At 45.4% G+C, this 22,624-nt stretch overlaps 1 protein-coding gene across 1 annotated transcript in view; it reads left to right on the top strand.

The window, feature by feature from the left end:
• The first annotated feature begins 1,944 nt into the window (after positions 1-1,944).
• LOC115197593 (synaptic vesicle membrane protein VAT-1 homolog) overlaps positions 1,945-22,624 on the top strand; it is a 38,469-nt gene continuing 17,789 nt past the window's right edge. Inside the window, exons 1-2 of the mRNA XM_029759259.1 lie at positions 1,945-2,692; positions 9,583-9,790. Coding sequence (XP_029615119.1) covers positions 2,276-2,692; positions 9,583-9,790 — 625 coding nt within the window. The 5' untranslated portion in view covers positions 1,945-2,275. The remainder of the gene's footprint in view (positions 2,693-9,582; positions 9,791-22,624) is intronic.

Below are 22,624 nucleotides of genomic sequence, written 5' to 3'. Positions count from 1 at the left end.
AAAACATATATACATGTGCGAATAACAACCTTACTAGTATTTACAAGGGGGAAGTCATGATTAATAAATGGTGAGAAAATGTTTTGTTGATGCCTTATCAATGATTTTTCTTATGGACTCTTAAAATAAAGTGTTACCCAGCACAGAAAAGACAGCTCAGCTGCTGCTGCAGCAGTCAAGTGTAGTGGACATTGGGAGAAAAGAGAGAGAGAGAGAGAGGGAGACATGTACTGGCAGTTTATTGATGTTTTCGCTCTATATTATATGCAGTATAATTATTCTGAAATGGATGAAATAGTTTTTTTTTTACCTCATCAATCTACACACAATATGCCATAATGACAAAGCAAAACAGGTTTTTAGAAATGTTTGCAAATGTATTAAAAATACAAATAACTTAAATACGATATTTACGTAAGTATTGAGACCCTTTACTCAGTACTTTGTTGAAGCACCTTTGGCAATGATTACAGCCTCTTCTTGGGTATGACACTACAAGCTTGGCACACCTGTATTTGGGGTGTTTCCCCCATTCTTCTCTGCATATCCTCTCAAGCTCTGTCAGGTTGGATGGGGAGCGTTGCTACACAGCTCTTTTCAGGTCTCTCCAGAGATGTTCGATCGGGTTCAAGTCCAGGCTTTGGCTGGGCCACTCAAGGACATTCAGAGACTTGTCCCGAAGCCACTCCAGCGTTGTCTTGGCTGTGTGCTTAGGGTCGTTGTGCTGTTGGAAGGTAATCGTTCCCCCGCAGTCTGAGGTCCTGAGCCCTCTGGAGCAGGTTTTAATCAAGGATCTCTCTGTACTTTGCTCCATTCATCTTTTCCTGACTAGTTTCCCAGTCCCTGCAGCAGAAAAACATCTCCACAGCATGATGCTGCCACAACCATGCTTCACCGTAGGGATGGTGCCAGGTTTCCTCCAGACGTGACGCTTGGCATTCAGGCCAAAGAGTTCAATCTCGGTTTCATCAGACCACATAATCTTGTTTCTCATGGTCTGAGAATCCTTTAAGTGCCTTTTGGCAAACTCCAAGCGAGTTGTCATGTGCCTTTTACTGAAGAGTGGCTTCTGTTTGGCCACTCTACAATAAAGGTTTGATCAGTGGAGTGCTGCAGAGGTAGTTGTCCATCTGGAAGGCTCTCCCATCACCACAGAGGAACTCTAGAACTCTGTCAGAGTGACCATTGGGTTTTTGGTCACCTCCCTGACGAAGGCCCTTCTCTTCCGATTGCTCAGTCTTGATGGTTCTTGGGGACCTTCAATGCTGCAGAAATGTTTTGGTACCCTTCCCCAGATCTGCGCCTCAACACAATCCTGTCTCTGAGCTCTACGGACAATTCCTTCGACCTCATGGATAGTTTTTTTCTCTGACATGCACTGTCAACTGTGGGACCTTAGGTGTGTGTGCCCTTCCGAATCATGTCCAATCAATTAAATTTACCACTGGTGGACTCCAATCAAGTTGTAGAAACATCTCAAGGATGATCAATGGAAACAGAATGCACCTGAGCTCAATTTCAAGTGTCATAGCAAAGGGTCTGAATACTTATGTGAATAAGGTATTTAAAAAAATATATATATATACACATTTGCAAACATTTATAAAAACTTGTTTGTGCTTTGTCATTATGGGTTATGGTGTGTAGATAAATGAGGAAAACAATGTACACAAGGGGAAGCAAAGACAGACAGAGAGACTGACAACCGAGGAGAACAAGAAGCACATACACAGACAGACAGTAGAGTAAAGGTTGAGAAACGCTGTACTATAGTTGCTTATGTTATTTGACATTAGCAAATACTGCCTGTGGGGTGGGGGGTGGGGGGTGAAATGCCAGTGCTGAATTTTTGTCCCAGTCCGCCCCTGGCTATGCCGAAATGTGCATAGGCGGACACAGTCAGTTTCTCTATAAAATCCACTTGTCGTTCCGCCTCCTCAGTAAATCCGCTCTCCGGGTTTTCTAGCTTGCCTCCTTCTCGTCCAACTCACATACACTGTCAGAGCGCGGAGTTGACAACCTCTGTCCACTTTAGCCGTTGCGAGGCAGCCTGCTCTTTCATCAGCTGAAGCTCTCATTGACTCGGGTCTGTGTCCTCAGGCAAGGCTGCTGAAGAAGCTCTGAGATTCCGTTTTTTTCTTCTCTCTTTGCTCCTGAATCACTCAGATCGGACTCATCAACGCTTCATTGCAGCAAAGCTCCTAAAGACAAGAGGATAAACAAGAAGTGAACGTTTAATTTCAAGACTTGTCACTGTCTACTAATACTCTTCACAATGTCTGGCGATGATGCACCTGCTCAGCAGCAAAACGCAGAGGAAACAAAGCAAGAGAATAAACCCAGCGAGGAGCCGAAAGCTGAGTCCAAGCCGGAGTCACCGCCAGTCAGTTCCACCGAGGCGGCAGCCACACCGGCGACCGAGAAGGTCCCCGAGGAAGAGCAGTTCACCTACCGCTCCCTGGTTCTTTCCGGCTACGGGGGCTATGATAAGGTGAAACTGCAGGTGAAGAAGGGGAAGCCGGCACTCAAGGCCGGAGAAGTCATGGTGCGGGTCAAGGCATGCGGGCTGAACTTTGCCGACCTGCTGGCCCGGCAGGGTCTGTACGACAGGCTGCCGTCCCCGCCTGTCACGCCGGGGATGGAGTGCTCCGGGGAAATCGAGGCTGTGGGAGAAGAGGTGACAGATAGAAAGGTAAGCGCGCCGCATCCTCTCCGCTATCTCCTCTCCATCTCTCTCATTTCACCTGCTTTTGAAGCCACTGTCCTAGAAATAATTTAGCCTACTCGTATGATTGCCTAGTAAACCTGACCATTTGACAATTTCCATGACCAATAATATGTTGTCGGCTACTTTGTTCCAAAGAAAGCACATTCCTAATTTCTTGAGATATTTGGGTTCATATCAGGATGCTGTTTGATTTAGGGCGTGTCAGTCTTTGCTATTGATTTGAACTGACAATTCCGTCTCACATGTGTTCATGTTAGTCATCTATTACCAGCATCGCCATCATCATCACCACATTCAACACTAAAAGCCCAGACCATACATTTGAATATTAATGTTGTCTGATTTCAAAATAAGACTGTCTATTTGTCCAAAGTCTCAAAACGACCAGAGAGTTGGAACAATGATAGCTCACAAGAATAATGTAGCCTAATTTCCCTCCTAATGCTTTGGAGGGTTATTGCAAGCCCAGTCACTGGTGCGTAAATGGAGAGCACTAGAGTACTCACTCAATCTTCTGAGTGGAAATTTACAAGCCGAGCAGTGCATTTCTTTTCTTTTTTTATTCTTCCAGCAAAGGACGAAATTGTTTAATTGGCAGTGAGTTCAATGAAGCCAGCGCCCCTCGTCTACCGACAATAAAAATCAGTTGCTTTGCGCACGGGCGATTGACAGCTTGAAATTGGGAGTCGCGCCAGCGGCTAGACAACTACCCTGCTGAATGGCATGTAGCACTCGGTTCTGTGGATTTGGAGAGATTACAATGCTATCTCTACGTTTAGGTGATAGAAACATCAAGGGGGGGGGGGGGCGACGCGACGCCACGCAGTAGTGATACCGTTGCCTTTGTTACGGAGAGCGACAGTGGCTCACGCACTAAGCGAACTGAAAGGGCGAGGCGCAAGACTATGAGAAGACGAAAATTGAAATGATTACTCGCGATCTTCGTCAACAGACATGTCTTTGGGGAAGTCACAAATCCCCAACCATTCAATCTTGTGATTTTTTTTATCGATTTAAAATGAATACTGCTATATTCTGCATACAACGCCCATTAAACAGCATCTGTTTTTAGGGTATACACGGAGCATACCAAACATTAGGAACACCTTCCTAATATTGAGTTGCACCCTCCTTTTCCCTCAGCACAGCCTCAATTCGTGGAGGCATAGACTATGCAAGGTGTCGAAAGGGTTCCACAGGGATGCTGGCCCATGTTGACTCCTTTGCTTTCCACAGTTATGTCAAGGTGGCTGAATGTACTTTGGGTGGTGGACCATTCTTGATACACACAGGAAACTTTTGAGCATGAAATACACTGGAGAGTTGCAGTTCTTGACACAAACCAGTGCGCCTGGCCCAGACTATCATACTTTCATAGGCACTTAAATCTTTTGTCTTGCCCATTCACCCTCTGAATGTCACACATACACAATCCATGTCTCAGTTGTCTCAAGGCTTAAAAATCTTTCTTTAACATGTCTCCTCCCCTTCATCTACACTGATTGAAGTGGATTTAACAAGTGACATCAATAAGGGATCATAGCTTTCACCTGGATTCACCTGGTCAGTCTATGTCATGGAAAGAACAGGTGTTCTTAATGTTTTGTACACTCAGTGTATTTCCGTACTATGAATATTTTGAAAGGACTGTATTATTTTGCTTATCTGCTTATCTATCGTATAGCTTCACAGAAATCCGTTGTCATATAATCAGCATTACTTGTATGATAATAACATCGCCTATGCATTGATCATTCCAGGCTACCTCTCCTTGTTTGAACAGTGTGATGAGTCACGTTTCACTGCCAGTTACATTACTGACGGCACGGCAACACCAACCACATCCTTTCAATGGCGCTAATAGCAACATGTTGTGCCTAATGACCCTTTAAATCTGTTACATTTATAACAAGATCACAATTTAGACATATAGTAGCCCAGAGATATTGTTGCTATATTATTTGAACCTGAGACCGAACACCATCACAGATAAAACTCTATGACAAATCCATAAGGTTCACTAAGCACAAAGACTTGATGCATATTCATTGCTATTTTTACAACACCAATCATATGCTCTGATGTTATAACCCTGTTGTAAACCTTTATTGCTCTTAAACAATTGAGGAACCTTTTGTTACAAAACTCATTGACGCAAAGGCAAATTTACCCAAGTCTAGACTAATTCAAATAAGAACACTCTGCAATTGTTGTATTGGCACCATGTCAACAAGAGCCATTAAAGCACAAAAGAGAAGGTGCCAGATCAGTCTAAGTCTGCATCCCAATGGCACTGTATAATGCCCAGAGGCCCTGGTCAAAAGTAGTGCACTATATAGAGGATAGGGTGTCATTTGGGATCGTACACTAATAAGACCAGTGCACCTCTGTCTCAGCAGGGAGGGGTCGTGTCCCTGACATCCACTGGACCTGAAGATCCGTAGGGATAAGATGAGCATATAGATGCATCTATATACCAGAGTTATTGGCTCTGTTTCGGTCTTTGACAGCACAGTGGTCCTAGACAGCATAATATAGGATATGACCCATGTTCTATTATATACTTCCCTGGCCTCACTGCACTTTGTTATTCATGCAGATTGGATTAGAAGGTCACACACACACACACACACACACACAAACATACACACTGCAGTCCCCATACTGCCCCTACCTTCCCCCAACTCCAACTACCTAAATAAAGAGCCAATCTTCCTAATGGATAGAGATCTCTGTGTTTTGGCAGGAGGGAGCTCACAGGGAATGTGCTGACCTTAGTTGCAGTAACTGTTTTTGGGAGGCTTCTGCTCTCTCTCTCTCTCTCTCACACACACACACACACACACACACACACACACACACACACACACACACACACACACACACACACACACACACACACACACACACACACACACACACACACACACACACACACACAGACTCACAGACACATGCACACATACACACACTGTCACTGAGTCTGCAGTGACACAGTGACTGGAAGTAGGTTAATGCTACAGTGACATCACCCTGAATTACCGCACGAGCAGTGCAGAGAAAGGGGAAAGAGCGAGTAAGTGACAAAAAGAGGGAAATATCCCAAATTGCACTCTATTACCCATGACTGACAATCCTCAATCAGCACTTTTTTTCACTAAACCCTTTCCTTTTTTGAGAGTATAAGCTTTAGCTGAGCTCTGGTAGGATCTGACCCATATGTTCTCAATTATCTCCCTCCGGCCCACATTGTCAGTCTGGTATTTCCTCCGTCCCTCCTACCTCGCTCCGTTCCGTCCCTCTTGTCCTCCTTTTCGCTACAGATGGGAAGCACACTCGTAGCATGCGTTTTGCACAGTCTGTCTTGATAGTCGGCCATAAACAGCAAAGAGAGGAGAGAATCAGACGCCTGGAAACTTGGAGACAAACAGACATCGTATTTCTAAGTTGTCGTTCTTGGTCCCTCTCGGTTCTGTTGATGTTTTTTTTAGTGTGTGTGCTTTCGTCGGTGTTATAATTTAGCAATAAGGCCCGAGGGGGTGTGGTATATGGCCAATATACCACGGCTAAGGGCTGATCTTCTGCATGAGTGCAGAGTGCCTGGACACAGCCCTTAGCCGTGGTATATTGGCCGTAATCCACAATCCCCCGAGGTGCCTTATTGCTATTATAAACTGGTTACCGGCTCTAATTACGCTGGTAACCAGTTTATAATAGCAATAAGGCACCTTGTCATAAAAAAGCTGGTTTGACATGTTTTGTCATATCCGTGGTACACGGTCTGATATACCACGGCTGTCAGCCAATCAGCATTCAGGGCTCAAACCACCCAGTTTATAACAACTATTATAACCTGGGTGGTTCGAGCCCTGAATGTTGATTGGATGACTGCCGTGGTATATCAGAGCAAAACGTGAATGACAAAACATTTATTTTTACTGCTCTAATTACATTGGTAACCAGTTTATAATAGCATAGCGTTGTGCGTTGCGTCGTGCAGAAGAACAGCCCTTAGCCGTGGTATATTGGCCATATACCACACCCCCTCAGGCCTTATTGCTTAGTTATAACACTGACGAAAGCACACACACTCAAAAAAAACCTCAACAGAACCGAGAGGGACCAAGAACGACAACTCAGGAATAATGTCTGTTTGCCTCCAAGTTTGTCACGGTGAACAGTTCTGGCCTATCAATAACAAGACTTGCTATTGTCGTACCGTAGTCATGGTAACAGCTGCAACGGTAGAACGAGCAGGTAGAAAGCACAGATTATAGGTCAAACTCAAGGTAGGTTCGCTCCTTGAACAGGGCGGGGTCGTGATCCTGACACATAAAATGCTCCATGGATGACCCTCTCAGTCTCACGCGGTTCACACATCAGCAGACTAAAGGGTTTATCATAGTCCAAAACGTGTCGGCGTACTCACACTGGGGTTCTAGAATATTGGACCGTTGGCCTTTCGGACTTTGGAAGTTTCAACACAGCTCAAGCAATTTCTCCAACCGTCAACACATTCAAATGAAAAGAGGAAGCGTGCCGGAGACGCGTTCGCTGGGAATCATGGGCTGTGTGTCAACCGCGGACGGCGGTCTCAGAGCCCTGTGGCTATGTCACGATGGGACGCCTATAACATGCGCTTAACAACATTAGACGACAACACTGCTGACGCAACACAGTAGGATGAATACATTGTCCTTTAATCTAATCTAGGCCCCATGAGAACATTAAGGTGCCATACAGAGTTCACAGCTACTCCTCCGGTTGAGACTAGAATCCATGATCTAACCAATTGGGGGCAAAAGTTGATGAGATCGTCAAACCACATAACCTCCGACTTGTGGCCCACATACCCCCAAACCTGAATCACTAGTTGATAAAGGCCAGTGGTGTACAGCAGCTGACTACAAGGCTCTTTGAGAAGCTTCCCCCTCATACACTGTCTGGTGACTTCATTAGAGGCTGGAGAGTCAAGGGGGGGGGGGGGAAGACATGAGAGAAGTAGGGGGGTCACACAGTAACGAGTGCTGTGATAGACAAGTCACAAGGAGGACTTTGGCCAAGAGTGTGTTTGAGTGGGACTCTGTTCTGTGTGTCTGTTGTTCTTCTGTTTGCGTGTGTGCATGTGTGTGTGTGTGTGTGTGTTCTTCTCGTGTGTGTGTGTGTGCGCATGTGTGTGTGTGTGTGTGTGTGTGTGTGTGTGTGTGTGTGTGTGTGTGTGTGTGTGTGTGTGTGTGTGTGTGTGTGACGGCCACTCACATGCCTTACATGGGCACACAATACTTCCCGATGTAGTTAAATGTGAGGGTTGAGTCATCAGTGTGTTTCCTGCTTGGCTCCAACGTCTCCGCCTATTGATCCTACCTGCCATACTGGAGCTCCAATTAACAGACTGAGGGCAATGAGTTTCACCACAGACCCAGAGAGATGGAGAGAAGGGGACAGACAGAGGGAAAGAGAGAGAGAGAGATTTAAAAGATGTAGACTGATAGAAAAGGACCGAAAGAGAGAAAGAGGAAGGACTCAAAACGCATCAGCTTGAGACGGGGATATAAAGAGAGGGAGAGTGAATGAGAGGGAAGAGGGAGCTCTCTCTAATTGGAGTGGATAGACAGACAGCGAGGCGCATCGCTCCCTCCAGACCATTAGAGAGGCCCGGGTGGGCGGGAGGATGGTTGGGAGGCTGGGGCGGGAGGAGTGGGTTTGTTCCTAGGAGGAGAGAGCTTGTCTTGTGCTCAACCATGGAGAAGAATCTGGCAGGGCCGCTGATGAGTGGAGAGCGGCCAGGGGAGAAGATGGGATCCATTGTCCTGTCTCACTGATGAGGAAGAGGGGAAACGGGCAACTCCTCGCACAGGGCCCATGGAGGGAGGAGGAGAGAGGGAGGGAGATAGAGAAAGGGAGACAGGAGGAGGGAAGGAGAAAAAAGAGGGGGTAGAGGAGATACTGTGCAAGACAGAGGGAGTGAGACAGAGGGTGATGGAGAGAGAGAGAGAGAGAGAGAGAGACAAAGAAGGAGTGAGGGACAGACAGCGAGGAAGAGTGACAGGTTGAGGGAAAGGGAGAGGAGTGGAGCGAGGGAAGGAGTCAGATGGATGCAGTTGTGGGGTGGAGGAGGGAGGAGGAAGAAAACAGGAAGAATGTTAGAATGCGGTGGTGGGCTCTGTTTCCTGTGTCCCTGGTGTTTCCCTCCCTGATTGGCCAGTCCCTCGGCAGGGGGGGAGTTTACAATGGGGCTCTTCCTCCTGGACAGGCAGGAGAGGGTCGGAGGATCCTGCTGCTCTGATAAGCCCGAATGGGGACACGGCGCCCAAAATAACAAGCAGGGGAGAGGAGGGGAGGGGGGGTTGGGGTGATAAGGAGGGAGGAGATAATTGCCAGAGAGCGAGGAGTAGCAGTGGGGGCTAATGCCATATCATGTTATGTTGTTGACTGTTGTCACAGTGTGTGGTCAGAGTGAATGTGCTGACCTATATGACAAACAACTAATGACAAAATAACTAACCTGACCGCCACGTCATTTGCATTGTGAACCTTTGATTTGTAAAATTCCCCCGACACCAAACCACAAAACAGCTGATCCCTTGCTTTCCATAAACATATCCACTTGTAACTTGTGAACTAAATGACACGTCTACAGTAGATATACACTAGTTAGGGTTGCAAAATCCCACTAACTTTACCCACATTCCCAGGTTTTCCCCAAATCCTGTTTGGGTGCAGAATTTCCTGCCTATTCCCTCCTGATTCTGTGAATCTTCCAACCAGGATTCCTGGAAACCTTGGGAATTGTCAGAAATGTACTGGGATTTTGCAACCTTCTAGTAAACCATGACACTTTCCCGTCCATGCAGGTGGGTGACAAGGTGCTGGTGCTGAACCGCTGTGGGCTGTGGCAGGAGGTGGCCGTGGTGCCCGCTACCCACACGTTCCTCATCCCAGAGGGCATGACTTTTGAGGAGGCCGCCGCCCTCCCCGTCAACTACATCACCGCCTACATGATGCTGTTTGACTTTGGCAACCTGAGGCCCAACCAGAGCATCCTCATTCACTCTGCTGCAGGTAGGAACCAATCACCATAGACACTGTGTAGGTAGGAACCAATCGCCATCACTGTTATAGGGACAGAACACAAAACAAGGCACACACCCCATAACATTTAATCATAAGGGACCTATAGAATTAGAGTAAGTACTATTGTAATTTTAATCCAGTGACACACTCATTTCTTACTATAAACTGGGTGGTTTGAGCCCTGAATTCTGATTGGCTGAAGCCATGGTACATCAGACAAAATGTTTAGTTTTACCGCTCTAATTACATTGGTAAGCAGTTTATAATAGCAGTAAGGCACCTTGGGAGTTTGTGGTATATGGCCAATATACCACGGCTAAGGGCTGTGTCCAGGCACTCCGTGTTGCGTCGTGCATAAGATCAGCCCTTAGCCGTGGTATATTGGCCATATACCACACCCCCTCGGGCCTTATGCTTAAATATACACCCGCAGGCGGGTCTCTGCCATTCTAAGGAACATAAATGCATACAATGTGAATATGAATACATTCGTTGGGAAAACACAGTGATAAGTCTTGAATGGTGTATAGTGCAAAACCCATAGTCCAGTCCATGTCAAGAATGTTGTGTACTATGAACACTAGGAAATGCATCAGTCGGATTGCCAATCAGTATTGTTCCATAGCTCCTGTCTATGATAGTTATAATACACAGTGTGAATTATGAGAAGGAGTAGAATTGTAGCTACTATGTAAGAGTATTGTATATACTACTTAAGATCCAACCCTGTGTGTGTCAGTACTGAGTAGAGCAGAGAAGTGGTGAGAGTTTGGGTTGGAGGAGCACCTGTCACCTGGCTTTGGTCAGAGTGCACCGTGTGGGGGTGGAGGAATGGGGGGAACGGGTGAGTGAGGGGGTGTAAGCACCTGGGTATGGGTGTGTTGAGGTTTTGAGTGTTTTTTTGAGCGTAAGAGAGTGAGTGTCTCAGTTGTGTGTCAAGGACAAGGCCAGCTGGTCAACATGGAAGGCAGTTTTTTAAAATTCTTCCTGTGTGTACAGTACATGCATGCATGCATGCATGCAGCGTGCATCTGTGTATGTAATGTATGGGAACCAGAGAGGTATCGTGCTGTTTTGGTTGAGGACTAGTGCATTTTTTCTTTTGAGGTAAGGGAGTGCAAAAAATATATTTAAATGACGTAATAATTTCCTCAATCAATGTTTGTACCGACAGATGTGGCCTATGGGATTTCATTGTACAATAGGCCTATGCATAAAATGCATCCTCCAATTGCAACTTCTGCCTACTGTATGCCCACACATATTGTCTCAAGAAAATGTTCTATTTGTAATACCCTCAAACACCAAGTTAGGCATACCTCATTTCAAAATAGGAATGATGAGGATAATTCTTCAGGTTTTACCTGGTGAAACATCCAAGCTGCATCTGCATCAGTAAAATGCTAATGAATCATCATCTTGCGAGACATTGATTCTGCTTTGATCCAACTTTACAAAACGAGCATCATTGTGAGAAGTGATAATATCTCATTTGTAATAATAACAAGTGATGACCAGGACTATTAGGCGTAGGCAACATTATCTTGATGAGTGGTATTTTAAGTGATTGGAGAGCCCTTCCTGGTGCGAAAGGACATCGCCAGAATCGCGCAATGTTGTTAAAGAAGTTGAACCAACTTGTGTTTGCTGAAGGATAGCTCTGTCATTCGGCCAGTTCAGGAACAAACAGCAATCATTTGCCGTATAACCTAATAGTCCTATAACTACATGGGATAGCTATTTGTAGGCTATAACCTAATCTAAATATAAATACATATAGCTTACTATCATTGCACTGATGGCGAAGAGAGCTTTCGTTGCGAGTAGGCGTTTCAATGTATTGTGTATTACATTTACATTTACGTCATTTAGCAGACGCTCTTATCCAGAGCGACTTACAAATTGGTGTAGCTTACACTACGCTGTATCATAAATCAACTTTGATTTGATTAGCTTGAACACATGGTTACAGTATACCATATTACAGAATAAAAGAAAACAGAGGTGAACTATCAATTCATGGAATTTATTTGCACAGATTAAACATGCTATCAAGTCAATTGACCAAGTAGTGAACAGAAATCATTAGTACGTGGAAATTCGTTTAAAAACAGCCATAAAAATCAAGCTTTTGGTGTAGTGTATTCATGCATGTCAATAAACTATAACCAAAATGCATTATTACCTCCAACTTGGCCCAATTCACATTTACAATTGCCCACCCTGACATACCAAGCTAGAGCTGCGTCGGTCTCAACCAATAGCCAATACCGTCTAAATATCCCAAGCAGGGCTACAGCAACTTCCAGAGAGAGTCAGGCTCCTTGGACTTTGCGGTGGCAGCTTTGGTTTGGGTGTCCTCGGCAGAACGGTGTCGCAGACACTGTGAATTTGGAGTGATAAGGTTCATGTGGGTAAACCCTGCTCACACTCCGCCGAGCTGCAGGGAATGAGATATCTAATGTATGTTATACTGATTGGCCAAAGAGGTCGAGCCAACAGGCACACACGTAGCCTACAGTTCTTCATCATTCTCGCCACCCTCAGAGAGAAGACAGAGAAGAAACACCATTTACCTACTCTATATATACAAAAGTATGTGGACACTCCTTCAAATGAGGGGATTTGGCTATTTCAGCCACACCGGTTGTTGAGAGGTGTATAAAATCGAGTACACACCCATGCAATCTCCATAGACAAACATTGTCAGTAGAATGGCCTTACTGTAGAGCTCAGTGACTTTCAACGTAGCACCATCATAAAATGCCACCTTTCCAACAAGTCAGTTCGTCAAATGTCTGCCCTGCTAGAGCTGCCCTGGTCAACTGTAAGTGCTGTTATTGTGAAGTGGAAACGTCTAGGAGCAACAACGGTCACACAAGCTCACAGAACTGGACCACTGAGTGCTGAAGCGCGTTGGGCGTAAAAAATGTCTGTCCTCAGTTGCAACACTTACTACGGAGTTCCAAACTGCCTCTGGAAGCAACGTCAGCACAATAACTGTTAGTCGGGAGCTTCATGAAATGGGATTCCATGACTGAGCAGTAGCACATAAGCCTAAGATCACCATGAGCAACGTCAAGTATTGGCTGGAGTGGCGTAAAGCTCGCCGCCATTGGACTCTAGAGCAGTGGAAACGCGTTCTCTGGAGTGATGAATCATGCTTCACCATCTGGCAGTCCAACGGACTAATCTGGGTTTGGTGGGTGCCAGGAGAACACTACCTGCCCCAATGTAAAGTGCCACCTGTAGAGTTTGGTGGAGGAGGATTAATGGTCTGGGGCTGTTTTTCATGTTTTGGGCTAGGCCCCTTAGTTCCAGTCAAGGGAAATCTTAATGCTACAGTGTACAATTACATTCTAGATGATTCTGTGCTTCCAACTTTGTGGAAACAGTTTGGGGAAGGCCCTTTCCTGTTTCAGCTTTACAATGCCCCCGTGCACAAAGCAAGGTCCATATAGAAATGGTTTGTCGAGATTGGTGTGGAAGAACTTGACTGCCCTGCACAGAGCTCTGACCTCAACCCCATCAACCAACTTTGGGATGAATTGGTACGCCAAATGCGAGCCAGGCCTAATCACACAACATCCGTGCCCGACCTTGCTAATGCTCTTGTGTCTGAATAGAAGCAAGTCCCAGCAGCAATGTTCCAACATATAGTGTAAAGCCTTCCCAGATGAGTGGAGGCTGTTATAGCAGCAAAGGGGGGGACCAACTCCATATTAATGCTCATGATTTTGGAATGAGATATTTGACGAGCAGGTGTCCACATACTTTTGGCCATATACATGTTTACAGTGTTTGATTTGTCATTCCATTGTTATTAATGGCATTTTTTGTGGTAATTCAATATAATAGATTTATAATTGATGAGAGTGCATTTTATAGAAATAGTGTTACCACCTCCGTGTATTCTCAAATTGAAAAAAAGTGAGGTTGCACAGCTCTCGCAACTCTCTGATTCAGAGGGGTTGGGTTAAATGCAGAAGACACATTTCGGTTGAATGCATTCAGTTGTGCAACTGACTAGGTATCCTCCTTCCCCTTTCCCTCCCTGTGCTCCAGCATCACTACACCCCTGTGTTTGGGACAGTATGTGGGTAGATATGGCTATGAGAAGCACAAATGAACTATCCATGTGTATGTTAGAGAGGAACCACCTCACTCTACTCTGAGTACCGACAGTCAGTGCAGGTGTGTGTGCCTCTTGACATGGAACACAATCATTACAAGATGGAGTATGAGAGTGATGTATTACTGTAATTTACACAAGTGTGTTTCAGAGCTAGCAGAGGCTATTGAGTCAGGCTAATCACTTAGTGAAAGGTCACCGTGGAATTCACAGGTGTTTGTTTTCATTACTATTATTTAATTGATGCCATTCATCAACTTGGACCTTGGAGACTTGATGTGGAAGTGGAACTCAGTTGGCTTGGGATTTTGTGCACAGTAAGAGTGTATGGTTTCCGTCTATTGGTTACACAGACTTTTGGGCCTCCCATCCCATTCCCATTCTAACCACCTCATCGCCGGCTTCGTATTCATGTTACCGGATGAAATTGCTGTAAAATATGATCTTGTTGCCCTCTGATGCACATTCAGATGTCATAAATCAGCACTGCAGAGCTCTCCCTGTACTATGCCGTGCCTTGATTGTATTACTGTTGATGATATCTGGAAATGTGCATGTACACCCTGGCCCACCTACTGTTGCTAGCCACAATTCTGACTTGTGCTCTGATCTCTGCTTCAGTGATTTCTGCTCTCGTAAAAGCCTGGGTTTTCTGCACGTTAACACTAGAAGCGTATTACCTAAAATGGATCAATTGAAAGTGTGGGTTCACAGCTGCAATCCAGATGTGTTGGTCATTACTGAGACATGGTTAAGGAAGAGTGTTTTGAATACTGACGTTAACCTTTCTGGTTATAACCTTTTTCGGCAAGACAGATCTTCCAAATGTGGGGGAGTGGCAATCTTTACCAAGGATCACCTTCAGTGCTCGGGTTGTCTCCACCAAGTCTGTCCCCAAACAATTTGATTTGCTGGTTTTAAGCATTAAACTTTCAAATAGCTCTTTGTTGACTGTTGCTGGGTGCTATTGTCCTCCATCAGCACCGGCCTGTACCCTACCCGCCCTAAGCTCTCTCCTGGCCCCTTACACTAAGTCTGAATTTGTCCTGCTAGGTGACCTAAACTGGGACATTAACCACCTGACCAAGTCCTAAAGCAATGGGACTCCCTAAATATTTCTCAGGTTATTACCAATCCCACAAGGTATGACTAAAAACATCCAGAAAAGGCTACTCTCCTTGATGTTATCCTCACAAATAATCCTGATAGGTATCAGTCTGGTGTTTTCTGTAATGATCTGAGTGATCACTGTTTTACAGCCTGTGTTCGTAATGGCTGCTCAGTGAAATGACTTGTCCTGATTTGTCATAGACGCTTGCTAAAATGAGCAAGCCTTCCTTCATGACCTGGCCTCTGTAAAATGGTATAGAATCAGCTTGATCCCCTCTGTCGAAGATGCTTTGACCTTCTTTTTTGATATTTTCAGTGGTATAACAAACACGCCCGCATAAAGAAAATGAGAATTAAAACCAGGTTCAGCCCCTGGTTCAACCGTGACTCCACCTCAAGAATTCCATTTGGTGAAAGGCTCGGCAGACGCATACTCAGGCTGACTAGCTATCGTTCAGGCAAATTAGAAATAAGTGCACTCAGGCTATCCGGAAGACCAAAGTTAGTTACTTTAAGGAGCAGTTCTCTCTCTGTTGGTCTAACCCCAAGAAGTTCTGGAAAATGGTTAAAGACCTAGAGAATAAACCCTCCTCCTCACAGCTGCCCATGTCCCTTAAAGTTGATGATGTGGTTGTTAGTGACAAGAAGCACATGGCTGAGCTCTTTAATCACCACTTCATTAAGTCAGGATTCCTATTTGACTCAGCCATGCCTCCTTGCCCGGCCAACATTTCCTCATCTCCCACCCCTTCTAATGCAACTATCCCCGATGCTTCTCCCTCTTTCTCCCCTGCCCCGCAACAAAGTTTGTCTCTGCAGGCAGTCACTGAGTCCGAGGTGCTAAAGGAGCTCCTGAAACGTGACCCCAAAAGAAACCATCTGGGTCAGACCCTTTCTTCTTTATGGTTGCTGCCCCTATCATCGCCAAGCCTATCTCCGACCTTTTTAACCTCTCTCTCCTTTCTGGGGACGTTCCCATTGCTTGGAAGGCAGCAACGGTTCGTTCTTTATTTAACGGGGCAGATCAAGCTGGGGCAGATCTAACTATTTCTATTTCTATTTTGCCCTGCTCATGAAAAGTGTTGGAAAAACTTGTCAGTAATCAACTGACTGGCTTTCTTGATGTCTATAGTATTCTCTCTGGTATGCAATCTGGTTTCTTCTCAGGTTATGGATGTGTCACTGCAACCTTAAAGGTCCTCAATGATGTCACCATTGCCCTTGATTCTAAGCAATGTTGTGCTGCTATTTTTATTGACTTGGCCAAAGCTTTTGATACGGTAGACCATTCCATTCTTGTGGGCCAGCTAAGGAGTATTGGTGTCTCTGAGGGGTCTTTAGCCTGGTTTGCTAACAACCTCTCTCAAAGAGTGCAGTGTATAAAGTCAGAACATCTGCTGTCTCAGCCACTGCCTGTCACCAAGGGAGTACCCCAAGGCTCAATCCTAGGCCCCACACTCTTCTCAATTTACATCAACAACATAGCTCAGGCAGTAGGAAGCTCTCTCATCAGTTTATATGTAAATGATACAGTCTTATACTCAGCTGGCCCCTCCCCAGATTTTGTGTTAAATGCTCTACAACAAAGCTTTCTTAGCATCCAACAAGCTTTCTCTATCCTTAAGATTGTTCTGAACACCTCCAAAACAAAGGTCATGTGGTTTGGTAAGAAGAATGCCCTTTCCCCACAGGTGTGATTACTACTTCTGAGGGTGTATAGCTTGAGGTAGTCACCCCATACAAGTACTTGGGAGTATGGCTAGACGGTACACTGTCCTTCTCTCAGCACATATCAAAGCTGCAGGTTAAAGTTAAATCTAGACTTAGTTTCCTCTATCGTAATCACTCCTCATTCACCCCAGTTGCCAAACTGACCCTGATTCACATGACCATCCTACCCATGCTAGATTATGGAGACATCATTTATAGATCGGCAGGTAAGGGTGCTCTCGAGCGGCTAGATGTTCTTTACCATTCGGCCATCAGATTTGCCACCAATGCTCCTTATAGGACACATCACTGCACTCTGTACTCTGTAAACTGGTCATCTCTGTATACCGTCGCAAGACCCACTGGTTGATGCTTATTTATAAAATTCTCTTAGGCCTCACTCCCCCCTATCTGAGATATCTACTGCAGCACTCAGTCTCCACATACAACACCCGTTCTGCCAGTCACATTCTGTTAAAGGTCCCAAAAGCACACACATCCCTGGGTCGCTCGTCTTTTCAGTTCACTGCAGCTAGTGACTGGAACGATCTGCAACAAACACTCAAACTGGACGGTTTTATCTCAATCTCTTCGTTCAAAGACTCAATAATGGACACTCTTACTGACAGTTGTGGCTGCTTTGCGTGATGTATTGTTGTCTCTACCTTCTTGTCCTTTGTGCTGTTGTCTGTGCCCAATAATGTTTGTACCATGTTTTGTGCTGCTACTATGTTATGTTGCTACCATGCTGTGTTGTCATGTGTTGCTGCCTTGCTATGTTGTTGTCTTAGGTCTCTCTTTATGTAGTGTTGTGTTTTCTCTCTTGTCATGATGTGTGTGTTTTGTCCTATATTTTTTATTTCATTTTTAATCCCAGCCCCCGTCCCCGCAAGAGGCCTTTTGCCTTTTGGTAGGCCGTTATTGTAAATAAGAATTTGTTCTTAACTCACTTGCCTAGATAAATAAAGGTTAAAAAAAAGAGGGGGCGTGCGACACTAAGTGTGGACTAGGTCTGGTAGAGTGTAGTGTTGTCCCAAATGGCACCCTAATCCCTATATAAATCAAATCAAATTGTATTAGTCACATGCGCCGAATACAACAGGTGTCTATAAATGATGTCTCCGTAATCTAGCATGGGTAGGATGGTCATGTGAATCAGGGTTAGTTATAACCTTACAGTGAAATGCTTACTTACGTGCCCCAAACCAACAATGCATTTTTTTTAAAATACGGATAAGAAATAAAAGTAACAAGTAATTAAAGAGCAGCAGTAAAATAACAATAGTGCACTACCCTTGATCAGAGCCTATATAGGGAATTATATTCCATTTCAGACACAGTCTATTTAGGTCTGGACCTCTGGTTTCTCATGGCTCCCAGCCAGCTAGCCCTTGGCTCTCCAGCTGTCTGAAAGGACGTAAGGATTAGAACAAAGGATTACTGAATCCATAACAGAAACATTTGCCTAACAGCCTCTTTGCCTGAAGCATAATTCTTCTTAGCTCTTTCTTTATTTTTGAAATCCCTCATGATATTACACACACCCACTCAGGGTCATGAAACAATCTATGGATTTATATATTCGTCACTGCTTGTAGAGGCAATTTAGTTGAAAATGCAGTTATTGTGTTTGTAACAGTAGAGGCAGTAGGTACACTAGCTGCAGCAGCAGTGGTACTTTATATGCATTTCTTTTGAGTACACACATTTAGGCCCTATTCCCACTACGAGAGATGAAGGAGAGTCTGAGTGGTGAGATTTCTACTTTTCAATTCCCATCACATCCTTGCCTCACCTTTTGTTGTGGCTGGCAACGCCACATTCTTGGTCCGCAGCTCAAATTGACCGTAAATATCACAGTAGCCACTAGCCAGTAAGCAAAAAGTATTGAACAATACACCAACTTTTCTTCTAAAACATATTACAATATTGAATAATGCAACCAAACCATATTACGCTCTTGAATAATGCAACAATCCACAAGCATGTGCAGACAATGAAAGGGCTTATTTTGTTGTCCGTATGGAACACAAGGGATATGAACAGGGTCTCCCACGTCTTAGACCTTTAGACCAAGAGGAAATTCCCTCTTGGACCGAGGGCAGACATTGGTTTGGAAGTTTGTCGGTGGGGTGACCTCATCACGGGACCATGACTGACTCATGTCTGCTACATTTACCCCCCTTTGACCTCCCCTTTGAGAGCCCACCCCACGTTGGGCGCCATTGTGACACGCGGGATATAAACCTGGGTCCGGTATCCAAAAAGAATCTCAGAAAATATCCTAGGTATCCTGATAAAACCAGTTTTAAGTAAAAAATATATATAACTCCCAGCACAGTGTTTTAGGAGGATGTTATGAAACTGCTCAGACAAACTCTGAGCCAGGAGTAAAATCAACTCATAAAAGCTTATCTCAGCCGGTAATCACGGCAGTTTGAAGAACCGCAAAGGAAAGATAGTGATGACGCTCATTGACATTGTTGTAAATGATGGGGAAGACGTAGTGATGGTGCCGGAGGGTAGGGCTGCCGTCTTATCGGCTCTCAGCCAATCATGCTATTTTGTTTGTTTTTTCGCGTTGTTCGTAACTTTTGTACATAATGTTGCTGCTACCATCTCTTATGACCGAAAATAACTTTTGGACATCAGAACTGGGATTACTCACCTCAAGTTGGACGAGGAGTTCTTCTTCAATGAGTCGGCCACAAGGGATATACCGCAAATACTCGACCAGGCCCCGATCCCTGTGATTCGCTGGAGAAGGAAACTGAAATTTAGAGGAAAAAGATCCGGGTGCCTTGCGAGGATCAGGCAACGACTGGCTAATCTGCCCTTGCCTTCCATCCTGCTAGCTAATGTTCAATCGCTGGAAAATAAATAAAAAACTGTAATATCTTATGTTTCACAGAGTCGTGGCTAAACGACGACATTAAGAACATACAGCTGGTGGGTTATACACTCTATCAGCAAGACAGAACAGCAGCCTCTGGTAAGACACGGGGCGGGGCCTATACATTTATGTAAACAATAGATGGGGCACGATATCAAAGGAAGTCTCAAAGTTTTGGGCACCTGAGGTAGAGTGTCTCATGAGAAGCTGTATACCACACTATCTACCTAGAGAGTTTTCATCTGTATTTTTTGTAGCTGTCTACATACCACCACAGAGCAAAGTTGCCACTAAAAACCACACTCAATGAGCTGTATTCCGCCATAAGCAAACAGGAAAACGCTCACCCAGAGGCGGCGCTCCTGATGGCCGGTGACTTTAATGCAGGGAAACTTAAATCAGTTTTATGGAATTTCTATCAGCATGTTAAATGTGCAAAAAAATTCTAGACCACCTTTACTTCACACACAGGGACACGTACAAAGCTCTCCCTCGCCCTCCATTTGGAAAATCTGACCATAACTCTATCCTCCTGATTCCTGCTTATAAGCAAAAATTAAAGCAGGAAGCACCAGTGACTCGGTCTATAAAAAAGTGGTCATATGAAGCAGATTCTAAATTACAGGACTGTTTTGCTAGCACAGACTGGAATATGTTCTGGGATTCTTCCGATGGCATTGAGGGGTACACCACATCAGTCACTGGCTTTATCAATAAGTGCATCGAGGACGTCGTCCCCACAGTGACTGTATGTACATACACCAATCAGAAGCCATGGATTACAGGCAACATTCGCACCGAGCTAAAGGGCAGAGCTGCTGCTTTCAATGGAGCGGGACTCTAACCTAAAAGCTTATAAGAAATCCCACTATGCCCTCCGATGAACCATCAAACAGGCAAAGCATCAATACAGGACTAAGATCGAATCGTACTACACCGGCTCCGATGCTCGTTGGATGTGGCAGCGCTTGCAAACTGTTACTGACTACAAAGGGAAGCACAGCCGAGAGCTGCCCAGTGACACGAGCCTACCAGACGAGCTAAATAACTTCTATGCTTGCTTCGAGGCAAGTAACACTGAAACATGCATGAACGCATCAGCTGGTCCAGATGACTGTGTGATCAACCTCTCCGCAGCCGATGTGAGTAAGACCTTTAAACAGGTCAACATTCACAAGGCCGCTGGGCCAGACGGATTGCTAGGATGTGTACTCTGAGCATGCGCTGACCAACTGGCAAGTATTTTCACTGACATTTTCAACCTCTCCCTGTCTGAGTCTGTAATGCCAACATGTTTCAAGCAGACCACCATAGTCCCTGTGCCCAAGAACACTAAGTTAAACTGCCTAAATTACTACCGACCCGTAGCCTTCACGTCTGTAGCCATGAAGTGCTTTGAAAGGCTGGTCATGGCTCACATCAACACCATCATCCCAGAAACCCTAGACCCACTCCAATTTGCATACCGCCTTAACAGATCCACAGATGATGCAGTCTCTATTGCACTCCACACTGCCCTTTCCCACCTGGACAAAATAAACACCTATGTGAGAATGCTATTCATTGACTACAGCTCAGCGTTCAACACCATAGTGCCCTCAAAGCGCATCAGTAAGCTATGGACCCTGAGACTAAACACCTCCCTCTGCAACTGGATCCTGGACTTCCTGACGGGCCACCCCCAGGTGGTAAGGGTAGGTAACAACACATCTGCCATGCTGATCCTCAACACAGGGGCCCCTCAGGGGTGCGTGCTCAGCCCCCTCCTGTACTCCCTGTTCACTCATGACTGCACGACCAGGCACGACTCCAACACCATCATTAAATTTGCCGATGACACAACAGTGGTAGGCCTGATCACCGACAATAACGAGACAGCCTATAGGGAGGAGGTCAGAGACCTGGCCGTGTGGTGTCAGGACAACAACCTCTCCCTCAACGTGATCAAGACAAAGGAGATGATTGTGGACTACAGGAAAAAGAGGACCGAGCACGCCCCCATTTTCATCGATGGGGATGCAGTGGAGCAGGTTGAGAGCTTCAAGTTTCTTGGTGTCCACATCACCAACAAACTAACATGGTCCAATCACACCATGACAGTCGTGAAGCGGGCACGACAAAACCTATTCCCCCTCAGGAGACTGAAAAGATTTGGCATGGGTCCTCAGATCCTTAAAAGGTTCTACAGCTGCACCATGGAGAGCATCCTGACTGGTTGAATCACAGCCTGGTATGGCAACTGCTCGGCCTCCGACCGCAAAGCACTACAGAGGGTAGTGCGAACGGCCCAGTACATCACTGGGGCCAAGCTTCCTGCCATCCAGGACCGCTATACCAGGCAGTGTCAGAGGAAGGCCCTAAAAATTGTCAGACTCCAGCCACCCTAGTCATAGACTGTTCTCTCTGCTACCACACGGCAAGCGATACCGGAGCGCCAAGTCTAGGTCCAAGAGGCTTCTAAACAGCTTCTACCCCCAAGCCATAAGACGCCTGAACATCTAGTAAAATGGCTACCCAGACTATTTGCATTGCCCCCTCCCCTCTCCACACCACTGCCACTCTCTGTTGTCATCTATGCATAGTCACTTTAATTAACTCTACCTACATGTACATACTACCTCAACTAACCGGTGCCCCAGCACATTGGCTCTGTACCGGCACCCCACTGTATATATTGTTATTTTTTACTGTTGCTCTTTAAATTTGATTTGATTTGTTTAGACCAAGCCTGCAGTCCAAACACTTTCATTTTACCCCCTCAGCTCTTTCGCTAGCCATTTTCCCTCGGGGTAATCCCCGTCGAAACCAGATGCAGTTTGATTGCCATCTTAAGTGGAGGTCCAATTGCCCCCTAGGCCCTCGATTTAGCTTAAGGGAGCAAGTGGAGAACTTTGATCACTTGTGGGATTGATATGACCCACAATTCAATGAAAACTGTATTCATGTTTCAAACTCCGGTGGCCGCGAAATGTAACAT

The sequence above is a fragment of the Salmo trutta genome, chromosome 1 (assembly GCF_901001165.1).
Source record: "Salmo trutta chromosome 1, fSalTru1.1, whole genome shotgun sequence".
In the NCBI taxonomy this organism is placed as follows: domain Eukaryota; kingdom Metazoa; phylum Chordata; class Actinopteri; order Salmoniformes; family Salmonidae; genus Salmo; species Salmo trutta.
This window is presented reverse-complemented; position numbering and strand designations above follow the sequence as displayed.